The 25,137-nt window shown below is 35.8% G+C and overlaps 2 protein-coding genes across 3 annotated transcripts; one reads left to right on the top strand and one right to left on the bottom strand.

The window, feature by feature from the left end:
• The first annotated feature begins 2,699 nt into the window (after positions 1–2,699).
• On the top strand, positions 2,700–13,505 carry LOC121238478 (PH, RCC1 and FYVE domains-containing protein 1-like). 2 transcript variants are annotated; one of them, XM_041135355.1, is made up of 9 exons: positions 2,700–3,307; positions 5,527–5,613; positions 7,024–7,113; positions 7,984–8,064; positions 8,231–8,425; positions 8,568–10,706; positions 11,349–11,495; positions 11,632–12,014; positions 13,023–13,505. In XM_041135355.1, exons 1-9 carry the CDS (start codon positions 3,257–3,259, stop codon positions 13,150–13,152), a joined length of 3,303 nt encoding a protein of 1,100 aa, XP_040991289.1. In that variant the 5' UTR covers positions 2,700–3,256; the 3' UTR covers positions 13,153–13,505. The 2 variants fall into 2 exon arrangements, with proteins under 2 accessions (XP_040991289.1, XP_040991290.1); XM_041135356.1 differs by lacking the exons at positions 2,700–3,307; positions 5,527–5,613 and adding an exon at positions 7,671–7,800.
• Positions 13,226–20,795, bottom strand: LOC121238477 (F-box protein At3g54460). Its single transcript, XM_041135354.1, has 9 exons — positions 20,140–20,795; positions 16,869–19,475; positions 16,552–16,765; positions 16,205–16,465; positions 16,056–16,115; positions 15,845–15,975; positions 15,088–15,202; positions 14,808–14,956; positions 13,226–13,829 (listed from the first exon to the last, which is right to left on the bottom strand). The coding sequence occupies exons 1-8, from the start codon at positions 20,622–20,624 to the stop codon at positions 14,810–14,812; spliced, it is 4,020 nt and encodes a 1,339-aa protein (XP_040991288.1). The 5' UTR covers positions 20,625–20,795; the 3' UTR covers positions 13,226–13,829; positions 14,808–14,809.
• Between the last annotated feature and the right edge of the window lie 4,342 nt (positions 20,796–25,137).

Genomic DNA, 25,137 nt, shown 5'->3' with positions numbered 1-25,137 from the left:
TATTTTTATTTTTTATTTTTTTTGACTTTATTGCATGATGTTGCCAGTCAAACACGTACAAACTGTAAGGAAACTTCATGTGGTTGAAGATGGGTAAGAACTTGAAATCAATTCTGAAAGTTTCCAGGTCCAATTTCTTGACCCTGCTGGTATGTCCTCACAAATGGCCGTGAGAGTGGAGGAAATGACATTTCTTGAGCCTGAGATGTGTTGTGGCTCGATGCCATTAAGAAAATAGATGGACCCAAGTTAGCAACAATGCCCCGAGTCCAGGTTCGATGACTAAAGGGAAAGCTATACGTACCTGAAGCCAGTTCAGGTAAAGGCCTGTGATATCTTGGTTTTTGGAATATTTATTATTTTCCAACAGAAGGGAAAAAGGATGAGATATTGGTAACGGTGAAATCTTGGTTTGTTGGTAATATTTACTAACTAAACGAAGGCGTTAGAACACTCTCATTGGCTTGCCTCAACACCCCACATCCAATTGAGCACGTCTATATAAATTTAGACATTGACTACAATAACTCATCAAATATCTGGATGTACGGTAACTTAGCTAAAGACTATAATATTCATTTCTTACTCCTTCTACCAATTATGTAGGTATTTTTTGTAATTACAAAATTTGGTTCGATTTCTTATTATTAAATATAAAATGTGATAAAAATAAATTAATTAGTTAATATTAAATATTATTTTAATTAGAATATAATAATTATTAATATTAATATTTAATAAATGTGATAAATATTAATATTAATTTAATTAGAATATGTTATTAACATTTAATTAGTAAAACTACAAAATAAGATAGAAATAAACTAAATAAAAAGATTATTAAATTAATAATATTTTTTTTTGTTATATAGAGAATAAATAGATAATCTAATATTGGGATTGGATTTGAATAGAATAGGCAAATACAAACTCGTGCGATATTTGCTAAAATTTGAATTTACATTTAACCAATTCAATGAGAATACTCTTCGTTTATTTTTACAATCAATCTTATCTCATCTTCATAATTTTTTCAAAATTTTATATAAAATAAAATAAATAATTCAATTTATTTAAATATAAAAAATAAAAATAATATTAAAAAATATATTCTAATAATATTTTATTCAACTTTTAATTTTTATTTCAACCTATCCTATCTTATTTACAAAAACACAGCTTCAACATTTATATGCAGTTTATCTGCAAGTATTGGGAACAAGGAAAGTATATAAAAGAAAAAGAGCAGTAGGGCAGGCAGTATTTCTTTTTGCTTTTTGCTTTTCTACTGTTGAGCAGTGATTTTAACTTTTGGGCAACACAGAGAGAAAATCCTCTCTTGTTTTTACATCTGTATTTGCAGAGTTTGATCCCAAGTTCCTATACCAGTTAATCTAGTTTATTTAACATAGTTTGTAACCAAATATTACAGGAAGATGTTAATTAGCACTGGATGTCTGTTGACTTCCAAACAAGGTGTCATGGGGAGCACCGTTCGGATTAACCAATGTATTCCAACCCACAGTGGCTGAGTCTCTTAATTCCTTCATTATTTTAGTCTATTATTTCCTGTCAACCCTGTTTTTCTCTGTTTCTTTGTTTTTTAGCCTTCGTGTAAACCATGTCAAGTGTGAAAGACCTGCAAAATGATTATTTAAAAAATAAAGAAATAACAAATGAAAGGTTGGCAGATTCCCCCAAGTGTTATGCTCCCATTTGATTGCACAAATCGTGTTGAATTTCATGTAAGGCTCACTTTTTGGCCTATAGCCAATGAAGATGAGTGGTTCTCCATGGTTTAGATTCTAGAATTTTGACAAGAGCTTGTGAAATTACATTTTACATTATCATATCTGGTCACTATCATTAATAGTGGTTTGAATGGCTGAGAAATCTCAATGGAGTAGGAAGAAACTTGAAAGGATCATATATCAACATTAACAAGAGTAATGCTAGATTTTAGGATGTACAAGTCCTTGTATTCTCTTTATTTATTCATTTATTTATTTTTTATTTTTTACATGGATCTCAAATTTTTTTTATATTTTTCAAATGAAAAAGTCTTTTCATTAGTTACTATTCACTATCACACACCCCACACCTTATGAAAAACACCTTCATACTCTATGAAAAATACATTCACACCCTATAAAAAATTATAGATATAAGATATAAAAATAAATAGTAATTAATACATAACATTTATCTTTTCAAATAAAGTGGGAGAAATTTGTATACTTTATGACTCTGTATAAATAATTTCCCATAGTAAGAAATGGCTTGATTCCATCATTTTTAACCAACCATACAGGTGTATTTAACTTGTAATATTTATATAAAAAAAAATTGTAATATTTGAGGAGTTGAGAGGTGTTTTTAAAAGTCCAACTTACCCCTAATAATTTTTCAAAAGACAATATAGTCACATTAAATAAAAAAGAAAAATAAAAAACTCTGACCCTGTCTTAAATATTAATGAAGTGGTTTTCTTATTTATTTATTTATTTTTTAAATCGTTGAAATAGATAAAATCAAATAGTAGTTTAGAGGTTATGTTTGTAAAAGACATATGGGTATCGTAGGCCCCACCTCATTTCATACCAACGTGGCAACCTGTCAATGGCACGTTGACCAGAGAACAGAGTGGTCAATGGCTTTACTGCTGTGCGAACCAAAGGTCCTAAAATCCAAAAAGCCCTATTATTTCGCTCAAGCTGCTGGTAATTTCTCTACGGCTTTCTTTCCACCTATCCATCAATCGCTTTCGTCAACACTCCCTCACTCACTGATTTTTCCCTCTCTTCCTCGCACTTTCTCGCATTTTTCCCGTTTTAATTTTCTTTTTCTCTGCCATATACACAAGAAAAGAAAAATAAAAAGTAATGCCTCGAACCAAACGGCCCGAAGAATCTTTGAAATTCTCAAAACCTCCTTTTGTTTTTGTCACATTCTCTCGTCGCTTCCAAAAACTTAGCCTTCTTCACCGCCATTGCTCATAGTTTTCTTCGATGTGGAGTCTTTTTGCGGAGTTCATCTTCCATTTTCCACTGAGAGTTAGCTCAAATCCGAGCTCAAACTTTAACCGAATTGAACTTCGAGGAAATGTGAATACAGGTGTCGAATTGCGGTGATTTTTTGTGTTCTTGGTGGAGGCAGCGTGTGGAGGAGTTAGTGTACGGACAATCTGGTGCATTGGGAGTGATGGAGGGTAGGGTTTCGTTAGCGAAACTCGAAGCTTGATGTCGCCCTAGAGAAGATGAGCGCTGACCAGTCTAAGCCGGGCCCGGTGGAGAGGGACATTGAGTTGGTAATTGTTTGTCAATTCAAGAAATTTATTACTTCTTTTTTTTTTTTTTTTGGAAGAATTTTTTTCGGTGCGTTAGGGTTGAGGCTTTCGTTTATGAATGGTTGAGAACGTTTCTGGTTTATCGAAACCGGAAATGTTGGTAATTTTTGTGCACCATTGTCTGTGCTGCTTGTATGAGGTGGCAAAATTTCACATCATGTTATTTTTTTCTTTCTTAATTTAAATGAGGATTTGTAGCAATTGTTAGCAAGATTGGATTAGTATAGGGAAGATTGTATGCTTTTTTTCCCATGTTCTCTACTCTTAACTTGCCATAAGGAATTGCGAAATTTTCGTGTACTTGTGATCTTGTGTTGCTTGATGAATTTTGCATGGCTAGTGACTTTTTGCTTTGACATACGTCTAGAAAATAGTACGTCTGAATTACACTAAATTCCATTCACAGTGGGTTTGAATTTTTTATTTATTTTTTATTTTTATTTTTATAAGTAATTCAAAACTCATTAAGAGCGCAACACAGGGTGTATGCGCAGTGGGCTTGAGCTATGAATTATGAGGAGTCAAGAAATTGGATTCTACATCATATATAATACAACTAAGATATTCAAAATCAGAATTAAGAGGACATCGATTAGTATACACTAACATGTGACATTATACGATATGTAATCACCAACACTCCTTACCCAGTCCGTCAGCTGCACATAAAATAAAAAAGTTATCAACATTATCAAAGAACAACTCGCTGCTTTCGTCCATTTTTGAATAGGTCCCTTGGTTTTCAATTTTATTCATTAACTTGTGCTCTCTTTCGTTTCTAATCAGATCCATTAAAAAAAGACAGTGCCTATGGTGCCACTGGTGCCTTTCCTCCCGATGTTACTGGTGCTGGTGGCTTCACTACAGCACTGATCCAGCCTGTCAGAACTTTTTTTTTTCTTTTTTACTTATAAGTTTTTCCTTAATTGTGGCATAATTGAAATTTCTAAGGTTTTTGTTAGAAAAACTGATGATTGGGTAGAAAGGATTTGATTGAAAAGAGGGGAAAACATAAGCAGCTGGGTGATGGCTATGCTTGGCTAGTAAATAAATTCTCAGTTTGCCATAAAGTATTTCTACTTTCATTTCAAACACGTTTAAAACCCCAAAATGATATATCATCTCTCTCTCTCTCTCTCTCTCTCTCTCTCTCTCTAAAATGAACTACCCATCTAATCATTAGTATATTTTTAGTGGACCCCCCCTCTTACCTAGGTGTAAACTCTTGTATACCTCCTGTTTATTTGGGCTATGCGTATTCTTATTAATATAGTATGTTATTTATCTAAAAAATATTTTTAGTGGACCCCTTCACTTTCATGAAAACCGATAAAACAAATCTCAATTATTTTCCACACATATATTTCAGTGGACTCCGCTTTGTAAAACATGAACAAAAACACATTTAAATTTTTTTTCTTAAAAACTGAAATTTTTTTCTTAGCCAAACATGCCAATAAAATCGGAAACCAAGGGAAGTGTTTGAGAGACGGCCAAAGCACTAGGAAGTTTCCAGCTAATGTGTTTCATAGATCTTTGGCCTATGTCAATGAGGCCTTAATTTCCACTTATGAGTAGATTTAAATGGTCTCAGCTTCCATGATTTTCTTGTAACCGTTTCTACTTCTTAAATTGGAGTACTCACATGTATACTTCCGGTGTACCTGGGCTATGCCTATCTTTATATCAATGAAATTTCATCTTACTTGTCAAAAAGAAAATTCCACTTATGAGTGTGTGTGTGTGTCGGGACGTCTCACAGAAACTTGAGGAGAAACATTTGTTTGACAATGCACAAAAAAGTGGATGGCATCATGTGCCTCATGATGCCTCCTCAAAACGATTTCAGCTACCTCTGGCTTGCTAAGAACTTCTTTGGCCACAACATCTAGTTTGCAAAGCAATTAAGAAAAAAATTTCTACGAAGAGCTGGGAAGGTAAAATCCTCCTATGCAAATCATATATTCATCAATTAACTTTAGTTCTCTATTGAGTCAATCTGTGATGATTGTATGGCTTCATTTTTTTTAATATTTTGTACTTTGTAACTATGTCACAAACAAATCTATTTTATGATACAGTTATATGGTATTAAATATTTGCTCTTCTCCCTTTTAAGATTAGTTGGTAACTCTATTAGTTTGTTTTGATTTGGGTTTATGGCGTGTTCTTTATCACAGGCCATTACTGCTCTTAAGAAAGGTGCGCAGTTGCTCAAGTATGGAAGGAGAGGGAAGCCCAAGTTTTGTCCCTTCAAACTGGCTAATGTAAGGCTTAATGTATCTATAAATTTATATTTATCAAGAAAAAAGAAAAAGAAATTGAATCTTGGATATTTTAAGACAACATAAAGATAATGGCTACTCCTGTTATTTTGGTCACAAAAACCATGAACAATCGACGGTAATGCTTAACGTTTACCAAGAGTGAAATTACTGGAATGGGAAAAAATCATCCCAACAGCCACTAACTCTATTGCTTCTCATAAGAAAAATTTGCATGCATGCATTCATGTGCATGGGTATATGCATACGATAAGAGCATTTGCAAGCGATTTACAATGGCTGTGAGGCTGATGGGGAAAGTTTGCCATTTTTAATATCCAAGAGAGAAAACCTTTCAACAGATGAATATATTGCCTCCAGACAAAAAGCCATGTATGCAATTAGTCATTTGGGAAGCATCCAAGCAATGTTGCCAAACATCCATCCCCACAAAATGTCATTGTAATCTGGGTGCTAACATAGGTGCCAAGTTGCAAGAGCTGTGCCCCTTTGTTTTGAAAAATCCTAGAAGATCTGTTTATCTCGAAGGAGCAAGGTTTGCAAATTAAGTCACAAAGATTAACCTTGTGTCATGGGCACGCCCTAAGCCCTGGGTTCAGGACTATCTGACATAGCTTCCCTAAAGCACTTTCCATTCAGTTGCCTGCTTCCACCATGACCTTAATGCTATGTTTTGCAGTTTTATTATATTTATAAAAAAATGGAAAATGATTTGTACAATCCTAGATGGTGCAAGTCCCGCGTAGTCCATTTGAAAAAAAAAGGGCACACCTGGGACCTACATGAAAAAACTTACTTTCTCATGGTAGACCCCACTTTTTTTTAAAGGGATTGCACAAGGCTTACACACAGTTGAATTGTATATAGCATTACTTCTTTTTTTTTTTTAACAGTTTAGTCTCTCTAGAGTGTAGATTTACCTGCCTTATGGGTCCCTGAGTTTGCCCCTTCTGCTTGTTATATGAAATAAGTTGACACTATTAGGCTTATTCTTGTGTGTGAGAGAGAGACTCTTGTCCTAAATTTTATTGTCATCGTCTTTGTTTTGCCTCATACATAGATACCTGTAAAATAAATCTTTTATTTATTTATTTATTTTATAATATACTGGTTAAAGAAATCAAGGATAAAATGCGTGTTATAATGTTATTATTTGCGGTTGCATACTTGTCATTATGTCTAGCAGTCATGATGTTGGATTGATTCTGTTTCTGAAGTGTCCTCTCCTAGTCTCCTAGACTATTTTTTAATTGCTTCACAATGTCTGGTATTTTTCATGTTATGATCTGTTCCAAAGACAGTTGCTTCTGACGTTGTAGACTAGTGAATCATTTGGTAGGATTTTATACTTAAGTGATATATACATTCTGTCTTTGGTTCTGTTTTTTTCAGGATGAATCTACCCTGATCTGGTTTTCTGGAAAAGAGGAGAAACACCTTAAACTAAACCATGTGTCCAGAATTATTCCCGGTCAGCGTACTGTAAGTTTGTCCATGATCAGTTATACTTCACCTCTTTCATCCTGCATACTGCTATAGATTTGAAGAAAAATTCAATACCACATGGAAACTTTGCGGGTGTTAGATTTGTATAACAGATTCAATGATTAGATTTAGGATTGGGCAGATTGGTAGCGCGAGGGTAAATAAAATTTTCAAATGATTTGTCTTTGATGTTGTCAATACCTTTTCATTTAATTCTTGCACTGTGGAACACCCAGATATCTGAAGTTGCAATGACTGATCTTAACTGACTCATGGAAACAAGGCAATGTCTTACCGTTCTGTACATACCACTTATTGTTTTCATATTTACTCAGTCTACTTCCTGATACGTTAGTTTTTATACTTTATACCCATTTTATTTCTTGTGCGTGTGTATATGTGTGCTTGGATCAACCACTGGAAGCTTTTAGTTTAGGAAGGCTGCGTCTTCAGTTTGTAGAAGCACAGTGGTTTCTGTATATGTTAATACTTGATGGATACTTTTGTCCTGGCATAATTCTTTACATGATTACCTATGCTGCTATGCATATCAGAACTACCAATTAAAAGTAGGTGTTAGGACGCATTATGTATGTCTTGAACAAGGGAAGGATAGCATAGCATTAGCTTCAATTGAACAAGCTCTGTGACATGCATCGTCAACTTGCATGGATCTTATATGAGGTATGACATAGATGATTTCACTTGTGAAAAAAAAACTTGAATGATTTAATGCTATCAAAAGAGAAACTAATCATTAGTCCTTGTGAAATGCGTGCTTTTTGGTTGTTTACTTATATAATGCAATTTTTCATCTATTTCGGGACTGTAAGACTTCCTGATTGTTCTTGGTCTCATTCACTGCAGCCTATATTTCAGAGGTACCCTCGGCCTGAGAAGGAATACCAATCATTTTCTCTTATATATGATGATAGGTCTTTAGATTTGGTGAGCATTTCCTTGTGTCCACTCCTTTTCCTTTCAACTGAACTTTTTCTGTATGAGTTTCAGAGAGCTCTCCGTCATGCCTGTCCAATGTACTAAACATCAAATTAGAAAAAATCAGTTTGTTCGGTGGAAATATTTTTTGCTCTATTGATACTCTTTGTTTCAGATATGCAAGGATAAAGATGAAGCTGAAATCTGGTTTACTGGTCTAAAAGCACTAATATCCCGTGGCCGCCACCGAACAGGGCGATCTGAGTCAAAAGGAGATGGAGTTCCAACTGAAGCAACTAGTCCTAGAGCACACACCCGAAGAAGTTCTCCTTTGAGCTCTCCATTTGGCAGTGGTGGCAGCTCACAAAAGGTGTTCTATTTTGTTTGCACAAATTTCCTTTTCTTTTTTCTTACATTTATTAAAATATTTTTTTCCCTACATATATTTATTCATTAGATGTAATTTGCTATTGTATTTAGTATATTGAGTAGTTGTCTTCTCGCTGATTTAGGATGGCGCCGATCCCCTTCATCTGCATACTCTGCATGAAAGCCCTCCAAAAATTGGTCTAGAGAAGGCATTATCAGATGTGATATTATGTGCTGTGCCTCCTGAGGCTTTCTTTCCCTCAGATTCTGCTTGTGGCTCAGTCCATTCTTTGTCATCAGGGACCTCCGATGGAACAACTGGGCGCAGAAATGCTACAGGCATGGATGCTTTCAGAGTTAGTTTGTCCAGTGCTGTTAGCTCATCAAGTCAAGTCTCTGGTAACAATGATGGTGATGCTTTAGGGGATGTCTTCATTTGGGGGGAAGGCACTGGTGATGGCATTCTGGGTGGAGGAATAAATAGAGATGGATGTTCTTCTGGTGCGAAGATTGATTCTTTAGTTCCTAGACCCATGGAATCTGCAGTGTTACTTGATGTTCAGAACTTAGCTTGTGGTCGTCGACATGCTGCTCTTGTAACCAAGCAAGGAGAGGTTTTCACTTGGGGGGAGGAATTGAGAGGCAGACTTGGACATGGTGTTGACTCTGATGTTTCTCATCCAAAGCTTCTAGATGGTCTTAGAAATATCAATATTGAACTTGTGGCATGTGGGGAGTACCATTCCTGTGCTGTTACTCTTTCTGGTGAAATGTACACTTGGGGTAATAGTTCTTACAATTCTGGGCTCCTTGGACACGGAAATGAATCCTATCAGTGGGTTCCTAAAAAATTAAATGGACCTTTGGAGGGAATACATGTTTCATCAGTTTCTTGTGGACTGTGGCACACAGCTGTTGTAACTTCTGCAGGGCAATTGTTTACTTTTGGTGATGGGACTTTTGGTGTTTTAGGACATGGTGACCGTAGATGTGTGGCAATACCAAGGGAAGTTGAGTCCCTTAAAGGCCTCCGGACTGTGCGGGTAGCTTGTGGTGTTTGGCACACCGCAGCAGTTGTTGAAGTCATGGTTGGCTCTTTGACTTCCAGCAATTGCTCATCAGGAAAGCTTTTTACATGGGGAGATGGAGATAAATTCCGTCTTGGGCATGGTGATAAGGAAGCAAAACTGGTGCCAACTTGTGTTGCCGCTCTTGTTGAACCTAACTTTTGCCAAGTTGCCTGCGGAGACAGCCTGACTGTGGCACTAACAACTACAGGCCATGTCTTCACCATGGGAAGCCCTGTTTATGGTCAACTAGGAGATCCCCAAGCGGATGGGAAGCTCCCCAGAAAGGTTGAGGGAAAGCTTATGAAGAATTTTGTTGAAGAAATAGCTTGTGGTGCTTATCATGTTGCAGTTTTAACTTCAAGAACTGAAGTTTACACTTGGGGAAAGGGTGCCAATGGTCGTTTGGGTCATGGGGATACCGATGATCGAATGTCCCCATTTTTAGTTGAAGCTTTAAAAGACAAACAAGTCAAAACAATTGCTTGTGGCACAAATTTCACCACAGCCATCTGTCTGCATAAATGGGTCTCAGGTATTGATCAATCATTGTGTTCTGGCTGCCGCCTTCCATTTAATTTCAAAAGAAAACGACACAATTGTTATAATTGTGGACTTGTTTTCTGCCACTCATGCACTAGTAAAAAGTCTCTCAAGGCTTCCATGGCACCAAACCCAAACAAACCTTACCGTGTCTGTGATAATTGCTTTGGAAAACTTTGGAAAGCCACTGAAGCTGACTCTTCGTCTCATCCTGCTCTTAGTAGAAGGGGAAGTGTGAATCAGGGGCAAAATGAACTTAATGACAAGAATGAAAAGTTGGATTCAAGATCGTATGTCCACCCTGGAAGAGTTTCTTCCTTAGAATCATCTAGAGAAGAAAGTGGCGGATCTTCTAAAAGAAACAAGAAACTAGATGTTAACATTAGTCGTGTTTCACCCCTTCCCAATGGGGTTTCTCAGTGGGATGCGCTCAGTGACTCTAAATCTCTCAATCCAGTGTTTGGGTCATCCAAAAAGTTCTTCTCGGCTTCTCTTCCTGGATCAAGAATTGTTTCTCGAGCAACATCTCCAAAGTCAAGGCGATCCAGTCCCCCTCGTGCCACTACACCAATTCCAACTTTATCAGGGCTTAGTTCACCAAAGTTTGTTGTGGGTGATGCTAAAAGGATGAATGATAATCTGAATGAAGAGGTTCTAAAATTAAGAGTCCAGGTATATTATTTGTGTTTTTCAATTTAATTGTTTTATGTGCATACTTTTTCTTGTTCATTTCATGCATATCCTTGCTTCCTTATTTTTACTGTACTTCTTTTCACAGAATATGACATTGTCCCTTGGAGGAATAGGGACATGTACATTGTATGTCCTACCTGCATTAATGCATGCAAGACATGCAATCTCTTTTCTTTTTTCTTCTTTGCCTGGAATCTTGGAAAGTTGTAATTTTAGTAATATCATCATGACAATTCTATGTTAAGCTGGTATAAAAATGATTTCGAGTTCCACAGTTGTCATTTTAAATCTCTTTCCAATTTTGGTTTTATTCTTTCACCTTTCGAGTGTTTTTACCTATAAATCATGGTAGTTGGTAAAAAGCTACTTGTGCATTTGTACGTGTCAAAACTGACATGGCAAATAGTGTTACAGGAAAATTGATTGGATCTTTTGCCATTATGTATTCAAGTAGTATACAAGATTGCATCGATAGAAGGGCTTTATGGGCTTCTTGTTTCTTATGTATAGAAAGGTGTAAATCTTTTGTGATTTTGAGCTTGTGCATTGTGATATTTGAGAAAGGTTTCTGCATGGGAGTGAAACTTCTGTGCATTATGACTGATTGACTTCATGATTTAGGTTGATGATCTTACCCGCAAGGCAAAAATTCAAGAAATTGAGCTGGAGAGAACAACCAAACAGCTGAAGGAGGCCATTTCTATAGCAGGGGAAGAGGCTGCAAAATCAAAAGCTGCAAAGGAAGTAATTAAGGCACTTACTGCACAGGTGAGTTAAATGGTCATCTCTAAATTCTGTTGTTTGTACTGTTTTCTTATGGACAGAATAGTTGTCACTTCTAATATGTAAATTGCATACATCATAACACATCTGAATTCATGCCTTGTTCTTTCATGTATGATAGTTGAAGGAAATGGCTGAGAGGTTACCTGTTGGAGCTGCAAGAAACAGCACTTCACCTTCCTTTGGTCCTTATAACCCCTCTCTTACTCAGGATGTTTCTACTGCACCCATTGATGTGCTAGATAGTAACATGACCTGCCATGAACTAGATTCAAAGGGATCAAACAGGTTGGTGATTTCTAATGGGTCAACCACAATTGGTAACAACACTTTGAGTCACACTGAAATGGTGCATCAAGAAACAACTACAAGGAGTAAGACTAGAGCAGCAAAATCTGAACCCCCCCATGGGGATGAATGGGTTGAGCAAGATGAGCCGGGCGTTTATATCACCCTTATTTCCTTACCTGGAGGTGCCAAAGATCTTAAACGTGTCCGCTTCAGGTATGTCATAGTTGAATTTGACCTAGTATCTCTTCCCCTTATGTGTTCCATGTAGTCAAAGCTGGACAAACACTTTGTCCAGTCTGGATTTTGGTTCAATCCCTTGCCATTCACATCATTGTTTTCCATTTCTGATAGTGAGTAAAATTTATAGTAAGGCTCCAGAAGGGCCACAATACTAGTACATAAGAATAAAAGAGTAACACAAAAGAAAAGATAAGATGAGTAACTCCACTTGATGCCACATCCACTTGTAAAGTGGTCTCAAAGCCAGAAGCTGTGACTTGACAATGACTCGACACCTCTTAATTAAGGCCTGAACTTTTCTCTCACTTGATGGGCCATATTGATAAATAGGGAGCATCAGTGTATATCAAAGAACCCCATGACTATCTAGGGCATTCTTCACACAATTTAATAGCAAGTAATAAGCAACCAAATCTCCATGTTTATAAAGCAATAAAGAAGGTGGTCTGAAGTTACTAAGTGGAAGACACCTGGTTACTCAACTCAGGTATATGGAGACCACATTCACTCCCAAAATTTGAAAATTAGATAAAGAGAAGGTTCAAATTTGGTTGGAGGCATCGACTTGAGACTAAACATGTAGCTTGGGAATGTTATAATGACACAACTGGAGGGGCCTGAAACATTCTATGCTCTATAAGCACAATTTGAAGAGCCTGAAAGAAATCATTGAATGAGTTTGGACCATCAAGTTTTATGAAATTTTATCAAAAAAAAAAAAAAAAAGTATTATGAAATTTATGTGGCATTTTTTCAAGTTTTTCTGATTCAAAGAATAAGAGTTAAATAGAATTGCTAATGGACAATTTTAGATATTTCTTAAGAATATTAATTCGAGTGGTCCACTGTATGTTGGGGCCTGCTCTTATAAGCCAAGTTTCTCATTATCATCGGCAGAAGATTTCTCAGTAAGAAACCAGATGTTTCTTTTAAGTAATGAATGCTCATTGACTTTTGGTGCCTTGGTTCCTCTAATTGCAGTCGTAAGCGGTTTAGTGAGAAAGAAGCAGAACAATGGTGGGCATTAAACAGGGCTAGAGTATATCAGCAGTACAACATTCCCATGGTTGACAAGTCTGGCATTGGCATGGGAAGGGAAGGGAAAGTTTAGCTCATTGACCAGCTAGATTCAAAAGATGTAAATGAGTTGGAAATTTCCATATTCCAAACTTCCAAATTTGAAGTTTGTTGTTTCAGATTCAGCTTTTAAGCTCTTCGAAAGAAAGGGCTGGATACCCCCAATTTTGTTTTCACAGCGGGGAGGGTTGTATTATCTTCTTCCCTCAAATTCAACCCCTTTTCTTTTCTCCGGAAATGCATTCCCCGCCTTTTCTCTGTGTTTTTTCGAGGAAAGTTGTGAAGTTGTTAGGCATGTGTAAATTCTTTGTAAGTAGGTTACTCGTGTTATATTCAAAACTATCATGTAAATTGGCGATCTTAATGCATCTTTCATATGTCTTTCTATCTCCAATTCTTCAGTGGAATTTCCAAGTCGGGGAAATATTTAGAATCGAAAAGGTTACAGGTACGCTACCTGACGTGAGATGGAAGACTCATAACCCAGTAAATGGAGAATGGTCCATGTAACAATTGTCACCTACTACTGGATCTGTATGCCCCGTTGTTATGGGTTACTGTACTTGCACTCTCGATCAAGAGGCTTCTGTCCAATGCCAGCCATGGAGGTGGGTATGTAAAGCGTGGTGTTTGTTTACTTGTTTCCCTTTTTAGTTTTTCCCCACATATGCGTTTTGCCTACTCTACTTGACAAGGGGCAACGTGATAAGGCTGAACAAATGGAGTAAAAATCACACATTATTCATTGCGCATTTTGTCAAACAAAATCCAATGCAAAACATTCAAAAAGGTAAAAACGAACAGTATCATTCACTTTTGCAATTTTTTGGTGAAGCACACGTGTATTTTTAATAAAAAGACTTGGACATGTTGAATGGCCATCTGCTGTAGGTGTCAGCCGGTCGTTTGGAGTATCTTTCTTTGTTAGTGTCTTTGTTCTCTTTGTCCAGTTTACGTGCACAACTAGTGTCTGCGGACAGTTCGGTCAAATGAATCAATGATGATCTGAATTTGAAGCTGCAAGCAATATAAAATGGGAACAGTTTTCGTTTAGGGTGCCATGTGATACCAAATCACAACATTTTTTTATCTTTACAATACTTGGTGGCCATTCTGAAGGCATTACACGTTGTATCAAAGGTTATTATGGTGACATTAACAACTCCAAGCTAGTGAAGTCTGTCTACCACATTTTTTTTTTTCCTTCGAGAAGAGGACGAGACCTCAGTTTTATTGCCTATCATTCATTGTGATCACTGATGATTTACTGTTTGACACTGTATGATGTCGTAGGTGGCATCTGTACCTCATGTGATGTTAATGGAGGCACTCAGTTTCCAGGGACTCCTTGTCGGCAAGGAGCAACCAAGCATTAGAAGTCGGCCTTTGCTGTGTAGCAAGTAGCAACCACTATCCCATGTCATAAACGTTATAAACCAGTGAACCTCTTTTCTTTAGTTCACTCAAGGAAGACATCTTTTGAACAAACAGAGGTTTTAGAAACTAGAAAACACCTAAGATGAGAGAGACAAGTAACAAAATTATCATACTAGTTTAATCCATGAAATAATTGTATCTAGAAAGAATGAAAGTGGCAGTATGTCCCTGGAATATTTCAAGCTATCACTGTACAGAATAAACAATAAATCACCATGATAACAATACATGGTGAAAGAATGATACGCAAACCTTTAGATCTTCAGGTTAGTGCGGACAAAACTAAGCTGAGAGAGATAATTGCTCTCAGCAAAATCATGCAATGTTCGACGAGCTCGTGGCCCTTCACAATCAGGTTTTCCATACTCTCCCTTCAGGAATTTTCTACAGCCATCAGCATCCTGAAGAAACATGAAGCAAACCATTTTATACAAACATGACTTATAAAACTACTGAAAAATAACATGACTTGTAGAACCACCAAGGCACATTACTGATGCTAAAACCAAGGCAGAGTCAAAGATAGGCCTACCTGTAAGAACTCCACCATTTGCTCTTCAATTGTACCATGCATAGCTAAAGTTTCAACATGGATAGGACGAGTAGCACCCATCCTATGAGCACGGCTAATAACTTGTTCCTCCATACTAAAAAGGTTAGAGGTTAATATCAGTAAGATAAGTCAATGTCTTTGGAAAAGACAAATATTCATTGTACATGCATGAAGTAACAGTAGAATGTCATGATTGGCTCTCACAAAAGCAGAGAGGTGATGATTCAATCATAGGATGAGATGATGGGGCCAGCAGCGGTGCTCTTTTGATTGCTGGAGCTAATAATGTTTCCATTGCATGTTTAAAGTTTCTCTCATGGGTAGATTAAGTAGAAAATTCACCCTTATATTTGAAGTAATGAGAATCGTTTAAAATAATGCAAATCCAATACAAATTTAAGTCTGTTCTTTCGAAAAAATACATTGTTTATTCAACTAGCCCAACAGAAATTTTAATAATTTATTCCTAATAATGAATTATTGACTACAATTCTTTCGTAAAAGAAAATTAACAGCCTTTAAAAAAGAAAACTAAAAAGTCCTTTCGAAAATATGAAAATATCTAGAAATGGATGACCATTTTGCAGTCTCGAAATTCTCTTTTTCATTTCTTTTTTCTTAAAAAAAAGGTCTAGAAACTCACTTTTTTTAAGCAATCATTTACAAAGGTAAGAAACTCAAAGTTAATAGGAAAAAAAAAAAAAGAATTTCCATAAATGATACAAAAAAGCATTACCTTTTGTCCCAAATAGGTTCCATTAGGAACACATGCGTTACAAAGCTCAAATCAAGCCCCAGAGCAGCACTCCCATCCATTAAAAGTACCATACAACTTGCATCATTCTGGAACGTGGCAAGTGCCTTCATCTGAACTAATCAAAGTAAACATTAAAACAAGAACATGGAACAACATCCGGACAAGATGGGGGGGAAAGAGAGACACGTACCTTGTTGCTAGAATGCATTGGACTATACATACTGGCAAATTTAATACCTGCAAAAGTTAACTGTCCGTAGAAATGGAATTCATCAAACTATCAATTGGATGAGGACAATCATACAAAGCTGTGCCTAGTCTATGGCATACAAAAACTACCTGCTGTTCAATGACATGAATATGCTCAAGAAATTGAGAAAAAATTAGAACTTTCTCCGGACTAAATTTCTGGGTATCTGTGCTCATTTTCCCATCAGTCATCTGAGAGGAAGAAAGTAGCTGGTCCATACACTTGGTGTTTTTTCCCTCAGCCGTGTAGTGAGAAACCTCTCTATTACCTTCCAGCAAAGCTTTCAAGCTCTGAACAAGATAAGCGACTTTACTGCTTGATGTTGATTGCCAATCAGGATCCCAGTTATCCTGTAAACATATATTGGTAAAACCTGTTATAAAAGAGATGTAGAATTTGGATATAATTCCAACTGCTCCCTATAGCTAAGGCCTGCCTGTTTGTATGATGGTTGTAACTCGATAAGATCTTTGGGGACAGGCCATTTTGGGTTAGGATTTTCTGGCCGGGTAAGAACATCAGGAGTCTCCATCTCGTATGAATTACCACATCCTGGATAGGTACATTTTTCACTGTCCAAAGCAACACAATCAAGGCACAAAAGATGTCTACACGGTGTAATGACAGGCAAACGGCACCATTCCTTACATCTAACAAACAAAAAGTAATCCACAGTTAGTGATAAAATGTAATCCAAAATTTCCAAGAACAAAAATTGAAAAGCCGTTTGAAGCCTCAAAACCCAAATATTACCTTACGCAGTTCCCACCATAGAGGAGATTGTATTTTATGTAAGCATAATCTTCTGAAGTAGAATCCAGACCCTTCTCAACTAAAACATCCATTGTTTCCTGAATATCTTGGCCAGCATCTGTCATTTTAATATGTCCAGCCACACAACAAGATAGCCTGACATTCCTGACAGTTGCACTTCGAAACTTCCACTGCTTGGGATTCAGTAGACTCTCAACATGAGAAGGATCATTCCAATCAGCCATTAGTATATTGCGCCGCACCGTAACTACTAATTCATTGTAACTTCTTGCATGCCCCTCAGTAAAATTGAGAAAAGTTACTTTCTTGATGCAGGGGGGAATATTTTGCAAATCCAACTTTCTTGCACTAATCATGCACTTACGAAGTAAATGCAACAAACGTGACCGCCCCTCCTCCATTCCTGCTTCAAATGGCCTAAGAATTCCAGCTTCCCATGACTTTTGATTATGCCCAAATGTTTCCTCACGAAGGAACTTAAGCAATGGCTGAAGATGTGACAGTTGACTGTTGGGAGTGTTAGGAGTTGGAGTTCCCGTTAATATCCACCGATTTGAGGCCACCAACGAAACAGCCATTTGTAATTTGTTTGTCAAGTTCAGACTTGAGCCAAGGGTGTGTCCCTCATCTAATATGACTCTAAACCAATGCACTTGCAGCAGTACGCTTTTCTTATGGGGGCCCCACTCTGCACTTAAACGATTAAAGGTAGTTATGACAATATCAAAATCCCATGCTAGCCAGTGTGCAGAAGGCTTCCTATTATCAGTCCAAACAAATACACGTAACTGACCAGGACTGACATGCTTTTCGATTTGGGTTTTCCAATGATCAACTAGATTTGACGGCACAACAATTAGGGTTGCTCTAGACAAATATAACCTGATGGAATCCAGTGGTTCACAGAGAGCAATCCTGAGAGCAGCCACATCAAAGGCCAAGTTGTCAAGATCTCGTGGATAATACCACCTACAAATACCCTTTTCTTCTCTCTTTACGAGACCAAATGCTCGAAATATTCTATGGAAACCATGGATGTTTCCAACAGGCAGAAGACAAGTTCCCAAGTAAGGACTTCGTAAGCCAATTGATTCCATTTGTGAGAGTTTTTCCAAAGAAAGCTTAGCCAACCAAGTTATGGCTTTCTTTGTTTCCGAATCAATCAATTGATAGTGCTCTCTAAGTACGCTGGTAAAGAACAAAACATTTTGTTCCTCGCCCCCAGAGGCTCCTTTGCTGTAGAATCCCGGTAAGTATCTTATCAAGCTGGAATTGTCCCAAGACTCTTCAGGAACACTACAACACTGAAATAAAGGATCGGCATTCATACTACAAAACCATGCTGCACTAGCATCAGCTACCCTAGTTTCTCCAAGCTTCCGCCACTTGTAACATGCATCACATTGGACCCAGGTGTCATTATACTCGAGATGATTGGCAGCAACCTTCGCAGGCCTCTTGCAACCCTTTGCTACACCATATAACCTACCATCTTGCTTTTTGTGAGAGCAATCTCCTGGAACAATAGAAGCATGCCTCCCTTTACTAGAATCATCTCCAAGCTTCCTTTCCCTCGAAAAACCAATTGCTCCTTCATATGTAGAAAGAAGGTTTTTCCTGATGCAGCTCAAGTCCCTAGAGCATTGAACCACGGACATTGCCTGTTCAGAGCATGCAGATACAGGTGTTTTTATTCCTTGACTAGGACTTGGATTGTCAAATCCTGCAAATTGGTCATCAAAAACCACTAACCTGGCTCTTTTAGGTGAAAAGTGGTTCCCGTCCTCCATGTTTTTTCGAACTTTCTGATTTACATCCCTTCTGTCAAAAAATGTGTTGCCAAGAGTAACATTATCACCACAAAGTTCATAATAGCCACATTTCCTGTCGCCATTATGTGTACCCCAGATCACCTGTACCCCATCTGGTGGATCTGCCAACATTCCGTGTGTCTTCAGAATAAGTGAAAGAGCAGTTATAGTCTTACCTAAGCCAGGTTCATCGCAGAACATACCCCCACGGAAATCTTTGACAGTGGGAGCTATCCCAGTGACTATTTCACCAGAAACAATATTTACATAAAAACTAAATCCATCTTCAGTTGAGAAAGTTGAGTACAAAGGATGTGGAAAAATTTCTGCATCGCGCTCACGCTGCAACATCCATTCAATCGCAGCCCGCTGATGAGAAAACAGTTTTAATTTCATACATGGCATGACTGATGCGGTCAGGGATCTTAGATGGCGACAGGTTGCTGCAACCCTATAAAGGTCCACTGGGCCAAGCATAGCTAGTATTTTAATCAAAATGTCATCCGATACCTCCCACATGCCAGATCTATGAGAGTCATCTACTGGCATCATTCTTGAAGGACCCGGCAGTAGCTTCTTTGTGACACTAGGTAAGCTCTTAAAAGTTTCATGAAGTTCAAATAGCCTTCTTTTTGAAGAATCAGTGACATTGTAATGAAGCTTGCATCCAAGAACATGACAATCAGAAAGACACCAAATGCTCTTCTCAGCTTCATAAGCTTCTATGCAATACTCTCCCCTAGCAAGCATCGACATTCTCTCCCCCCAGTTGCAGCTACAGAAAAATGTCATTGTACTGTGTCAGCCTCATGGATAAACAAAGAACTTGGAAAAGAGAACAATCTATAATGCATCTACATGAGCCTATTTGTCTTATGGAGCCAAATGGACCTGGTAAGACTACGTTTGATGCAACAAAATAGACCAGTTTAATCATGGTTCATAGAGTAATATTCGTTTCACTATATTAATTTACTTAGGTATTTTTATCTGCTTCACTGCTCTAAATTTTCTCCTCCACTTGAAAAAATAAACTAGTTTACACGATTAAACGTAATAGAATGCAGAACCTCCAACCTCCCAAATAATCCAAATAACTTACCTTGAAAAAATAAGGACATGATGACTGATGGTTCAAGCAATATGGTAAAAAAAGATAAGAATATAACAGATAAATGCTCAATATTATATTTGACCACGAATGTTCTGTTACGTCCTAAGCAAATGCCTATGAGGTTTCAAAACCTAATCCGCAATCTACCATATGAACAAACCTTACAACTTAGAGCAGTTACAGGTGGGAGACAAATGCTTGACATAAACACAACTTTCCAAAAACTCTGCACTTAAAGTTCAATTTGACTTTCAAATCATAGCTAGCAAATTCGAAAATGCTACACACAAATTACAAAGTTTCAAGAATGGAAATAGCACCACACCTCAAGTGCCTAAACAGCGCACCGGCGGTAGCTCCGGACCTCGGAAACTGCCCCCCACTCCAAACCGCCATTGGCAGGTACACGTCGACCAGAACCACGGCCCTCGTCTCACCATTATCACCACCACGAGTCCCAACCCAAACCACGCGAGCATTGATCTTCACGCACTTGTGCGTAACCAGGGCGTGCAGCTGGTGCACCACGCTTATGCTCCCATGCACCTGCCCGATATTTCGCACCCTTCTCTTCCGCTTGCATTGCTCGGAATACGGAACGTCAGCGTTCGGGACCAGATTGGATATGGAATCGACCGGGTAGAGTACGACGCCATTATCGGAGCTGAAACCAACCTCAGAACCGTCTCGGAAAATTTCACAACGAGCATTAAAATTCAGGGTCTCGGGTTGTGGAGGCGGAGGATTGACAGTAAGAACCGCGTACAAGTAACCGCAGAGCTTGTGACCAGGAAACGACTCGTCGTCCATAGGGAGCGGCGTCTGATCAAATTAGGGATTCCATTTCTCCAATACTAAAAAAATGGGATTCTAAGCAACTTCAATCGGAAGTATTCGGGAGCGAGAAGACGAGTGAGTCAATGACGATGAGGTTTCTTTTGGATAGTCGGGCCCCTAAATCAGGAGGTGGTTTTATATCGTTATTTCTTTAATAATCTTTAAAATAATGTTTTTTAATGAAAAATTAATAAGAACTCAGTTCCGATTTCGATGTTATTGCATATGCGACGGGAGATAATTATTTAATTTTTTTGTTTTTTATTTCCCACAGCAAAGTCTAAAGTTGGAATTGTAGCGTTGTTTGTATTGCCCAGAACCAGTGCGCTACTAGTTTTGGTATTATTTTTCTTCAATCTGGAAATTTCCGTTGGAAATATTTTTAAAATAATTATTTATATATTATATTTATTAGTAATAATATTTTTTAAATAATTAATTATATATTAGATTTATTAGTAATTCTATTTTGAGGTTGATTTTGAAAGTTGAAAATTATTTTAGAAAGAGAGAAGTTATGAAAAGTCTAAAATACTTATAGTATTTTGGGTTTAAATGCATACCATAAGCCACAACCTGGCTTAGTGGTATTGAGGCTCTAGTTTTACACATGGGGCACAAGCACCAGGTGCTACAATGCATGGAAAAAATAAAATTCCTAAATTGCACATGTTAGAACTCGAACCTGGACAAGTCGGTTGGAGAGAAAGTAACGACGACTTAGGGCTGAGCTCTAATAATGTCGGAGTTAGAGTGCCCTACCTCCGACTCCGACTAGTAGTAGCGAAGTCGGATTTACATTTTTTTATTGGTTTTTTTTTTAGCCCATTTGAAATTTCAACTCGACAATTTTAGGCTCTCATTTATCAAATTGGACTTCTAGATTTTATTTTATTTTTTTTAAAAAAAATATTTTTTCAAATTTCAATTTTATTAAAACATAACCAAAATTAAAAAATAAAATAAATCTTTGCACAAATTAATATTATTTTACATTAGTATTATATATTATTATATATTAATGTTTGTACATTAATATTACATGCTATTACACATTTATTATTATATATTACTAGCACATGTTATTATAATTTAGTTATTATACATTAGTATTACATGTTATTATAAATTTATAAATTTGTGTTTATACATAATACATTAGTATTAAATATTATTATATAATTAGTATTACGTGTTATTATATATTAGTGTTTATACATTAATTGTTTTTATACATTAGTGTTACATGGTAGTAATAGTTAATAGTACGGTGTTTACATATACTAAACTATTATTAGTCAATTTAATCTATTTATATTATAGTATAAGTATATTATTTTATAATAATTTACTCATACTAGTATATTATTAAATTTAACTAATTATATAAGTTATAGTTATATAATATATATGATTAATATATAAAAAATATATATATTTTTATAAAATATGTACAATATTGGAGTCGAACAATCGGAATTAGAGTTGGAGTGGAGTTGGTGTGGAGTTGAAGCTAGAGTCAAATTTTCAAATTTTGCTCAGCCCTAAACAACGTGACCGTTGGACTGGATCCAACAATTGTATTACTTGGTAACAGGCACAATAAACACGTATGTTCATATCAAATTTAAAAAAAAATGAAAAGTTACAACTTTTCACATAATTTGGTTTTAGCTTACGAATTTAACAATTCCAGAAGCCAATTTTAAAATTCCATCTCTCAAAAAGTTTTCATTTCTTCAAAACTTATTATTAAGATCTGTTCATTTTGCATATAATATATTTCTAATTTCTTGGTTGAATAATAAAATTTGTGAGTATTCGAGGTCTAATTTTAGGTGTATATAATGCAGTTAGACAAATAAATTTGTTATGGGCTGCATTATATTTTGAAAATAAATTCGTTTATAATCTATGTGTATACTATTATTGATAGAGATAAATATTATTTTAAGAAAAGTAATATTATAACTCGTCTTAAATAAATTTTTATTTCACTATTTTTTCTTTTGCAGCCCTTTGCACCAACAATTCCAAGTTGTCATTCGCTCAAGTCCTTGTGGGCTGTCAAGTACGGGAGCTTCGTTCCAGCACTGCCATGAAACCTGGCTTCACTTGCCACCCACATATACATATATGGTTGCCCCCAACTCTTACCTGCCAATCTGTTGCACTTTCGATTTTAGACTCTCATAATCTCCCTATGAGTGGGGCCTGCACAGAATCTCAGTCTGTTGTCACTTGCTCAAGGAGTGCCCAAAAAAAAAAAAAAAAAGATCTCACTATAGAATAAATGCAATCATAATTTAATACAAAAAAACATGAAATCAGATATTAATATTTGACTTATTCTTTTATCAAGTTAGTGGTCAAAACACACAATCTATATCACTAAGATTTGATTTGTATAATTTAAATTTTAAAATATATATTTAAAATCAAATTATATCACGTAAATAATATATAACATAAAATGCACCGCTCCAAAGTGCATTTGGATACCATGCACTAGTGACAACATAGCATTTCCCACTAAGAGCACTGGTAGCAGATTCGATAAAATGAAGAAAACTGTAAAATTTGAATAGATTGAGAGTAAAGACGCTGGCATTGGATTGGCTAAAACTTTGAGATACAGAAAATTTAGTTTCATCTTCATATTTAAAGACTCACTATTCATAAGTCTATCATATTATTTTATTCCAAAATATAGGAGACTATTAATTTGGATTTAAAAATTAGTTTATAAAATGTATTTGTTGAGTAATTAGGTTGAGAAAAAAAAATTAGTTAGGAAACAATAATTTAAATATCAAATTAAATTATTAATATATATGATTAGTGTAATTGTAAAATATGAAAAAAAAAAATATATTATTAAAAAAATAATATTATATTATATTTTGATGAATCTAATGACTAATTCAATATAGGATTATAGATAGAGAAATTTTGAATTTATAAAAAATATATATTTTTTTATCAAATTTTAAAATAATTTTGATGAAGTCAATATTAATGCTATGATAAATTAATATCAGTAGAGATTTTCTCCCACATAAATAGTACGGGATAAGAACAAGCAGCTTGGTAGACTTTTCAAAATCTTAATTACCCATCATTCCGAAATTAAATGGGCTAGATTTGACAACTAGAATTTATATGCGCCTTAATTCACTTTTTACCCCCCTTAATTACACCAAATGATAGCCATATATAGGATATAACACTCTTAAATCCTTTTAGCCTGCGTCTTGTTCTTCATTTACGCTGTTCTCTTAAAGGACTACAGATTTCTTCGCTCAATGCAAATGGATTATCTCGATTTGAGTTTTGCCTATTTGGTGTTTCATTCTTGATCTATTTTTTCAGGTTTTTGGAGGAAGAAGAAGAAGAAGAAGAATTATGGCAATGAGAACAGCCATAGTATTTTGGGTGGCAAGTAAGGTATGGATCGGAATGAGTGAGTGGCTGTCTACCTGTTTTTTGATTGCCGATGATATTGCTCGTTCTATCCAGCGTGAAGATCTCAATTACTGATCATCGATCATTCATCCTCATATGATTAGTTTAGCAAAATGTGTTTTTTCCTTTTTATTCAATATAGATAAGGCTGCTTCTTTATATTCATTGATCAATACAACACCAACACAAGCACAAACTCGTCGCTCCATCCCGGTGAATCTGTGTATCTCATCATCAGAATTTTGAATAAGAACCCATATTTTTTCCTCCTTTGGTTGTCTCTCTGCATTAATACCAGGCGATTGATGTTTGCTCAAGTTCTCTCACAAGTATACCAGCCCAGTTTCCCAGCACACTCCAGAAACTTGAAATCCATACATAATTGCATGAATTTGGAATCACTTCCAAACAAGATGCACTGCAATGCCTGTCCGGACTTCATGAAAATTCCATGTCCTTCTTGGAAATTACATCTCAATAAAGAGTAATGCTATACAGTCAATCAATACGCACTTTTTTTAAAAAAGAGTAAAGGTTATTATTAAAAGATTAATTTTTATATTTATTTAATAATTTTCATATTTATTTAATTTTTTAAATAATTACATAACATTTATATAATTTATAACTGTAAATATTATTTCTCTTAAAATATTAGTAAAAAAAGAAAGAATGGAATTGGAATTTGTATGATAAAAAGCTGGTTTGGTGCTTTATCCGAAAAAGAAAAGGAAGGAAACGACAATTTGGTTCTCGGTCGTTATAGGGTTATTATTCTATTATTACATATTTATTATCTAAGTATATTTTAAATTTTTTTATTATTATTTTTAAAATATTTTTTTAACATTCTTAATTACTAAGCAAAAATTAAAAAAATATATAATTTTATTAATAAATATTTCTTTAATCATTAAGTAAAATAAAAAATTAAAAAAAATTAAATAAAAAAATAATAGATAAATAATAAAAAAATAATAAACCTATCATTATTCTTTGATTCTCTATCTAATACAAAAAA

This window comes from Juglans microcarpa x Juglans regia, chromosome 7D (assembly GCF_004785595.1).
Source record: "Juglans microcarpa x Juglans regia isolate MS1-56 chromosome 7D, Jm3101_v1.0, whole genome shotgun sequence".
Lineage (NCBI taxonomy): Eukaryota > Viridiplantae > Streptophyta > Magnoliopsida > Fagales > Juglandaceae > Juglans > Juglans microcarpa x Juglans regia.
Note: the sequence above shows the minus strand (reverse complement) of the source record. Positions and strands in the feature narration are given on the sequence as shown.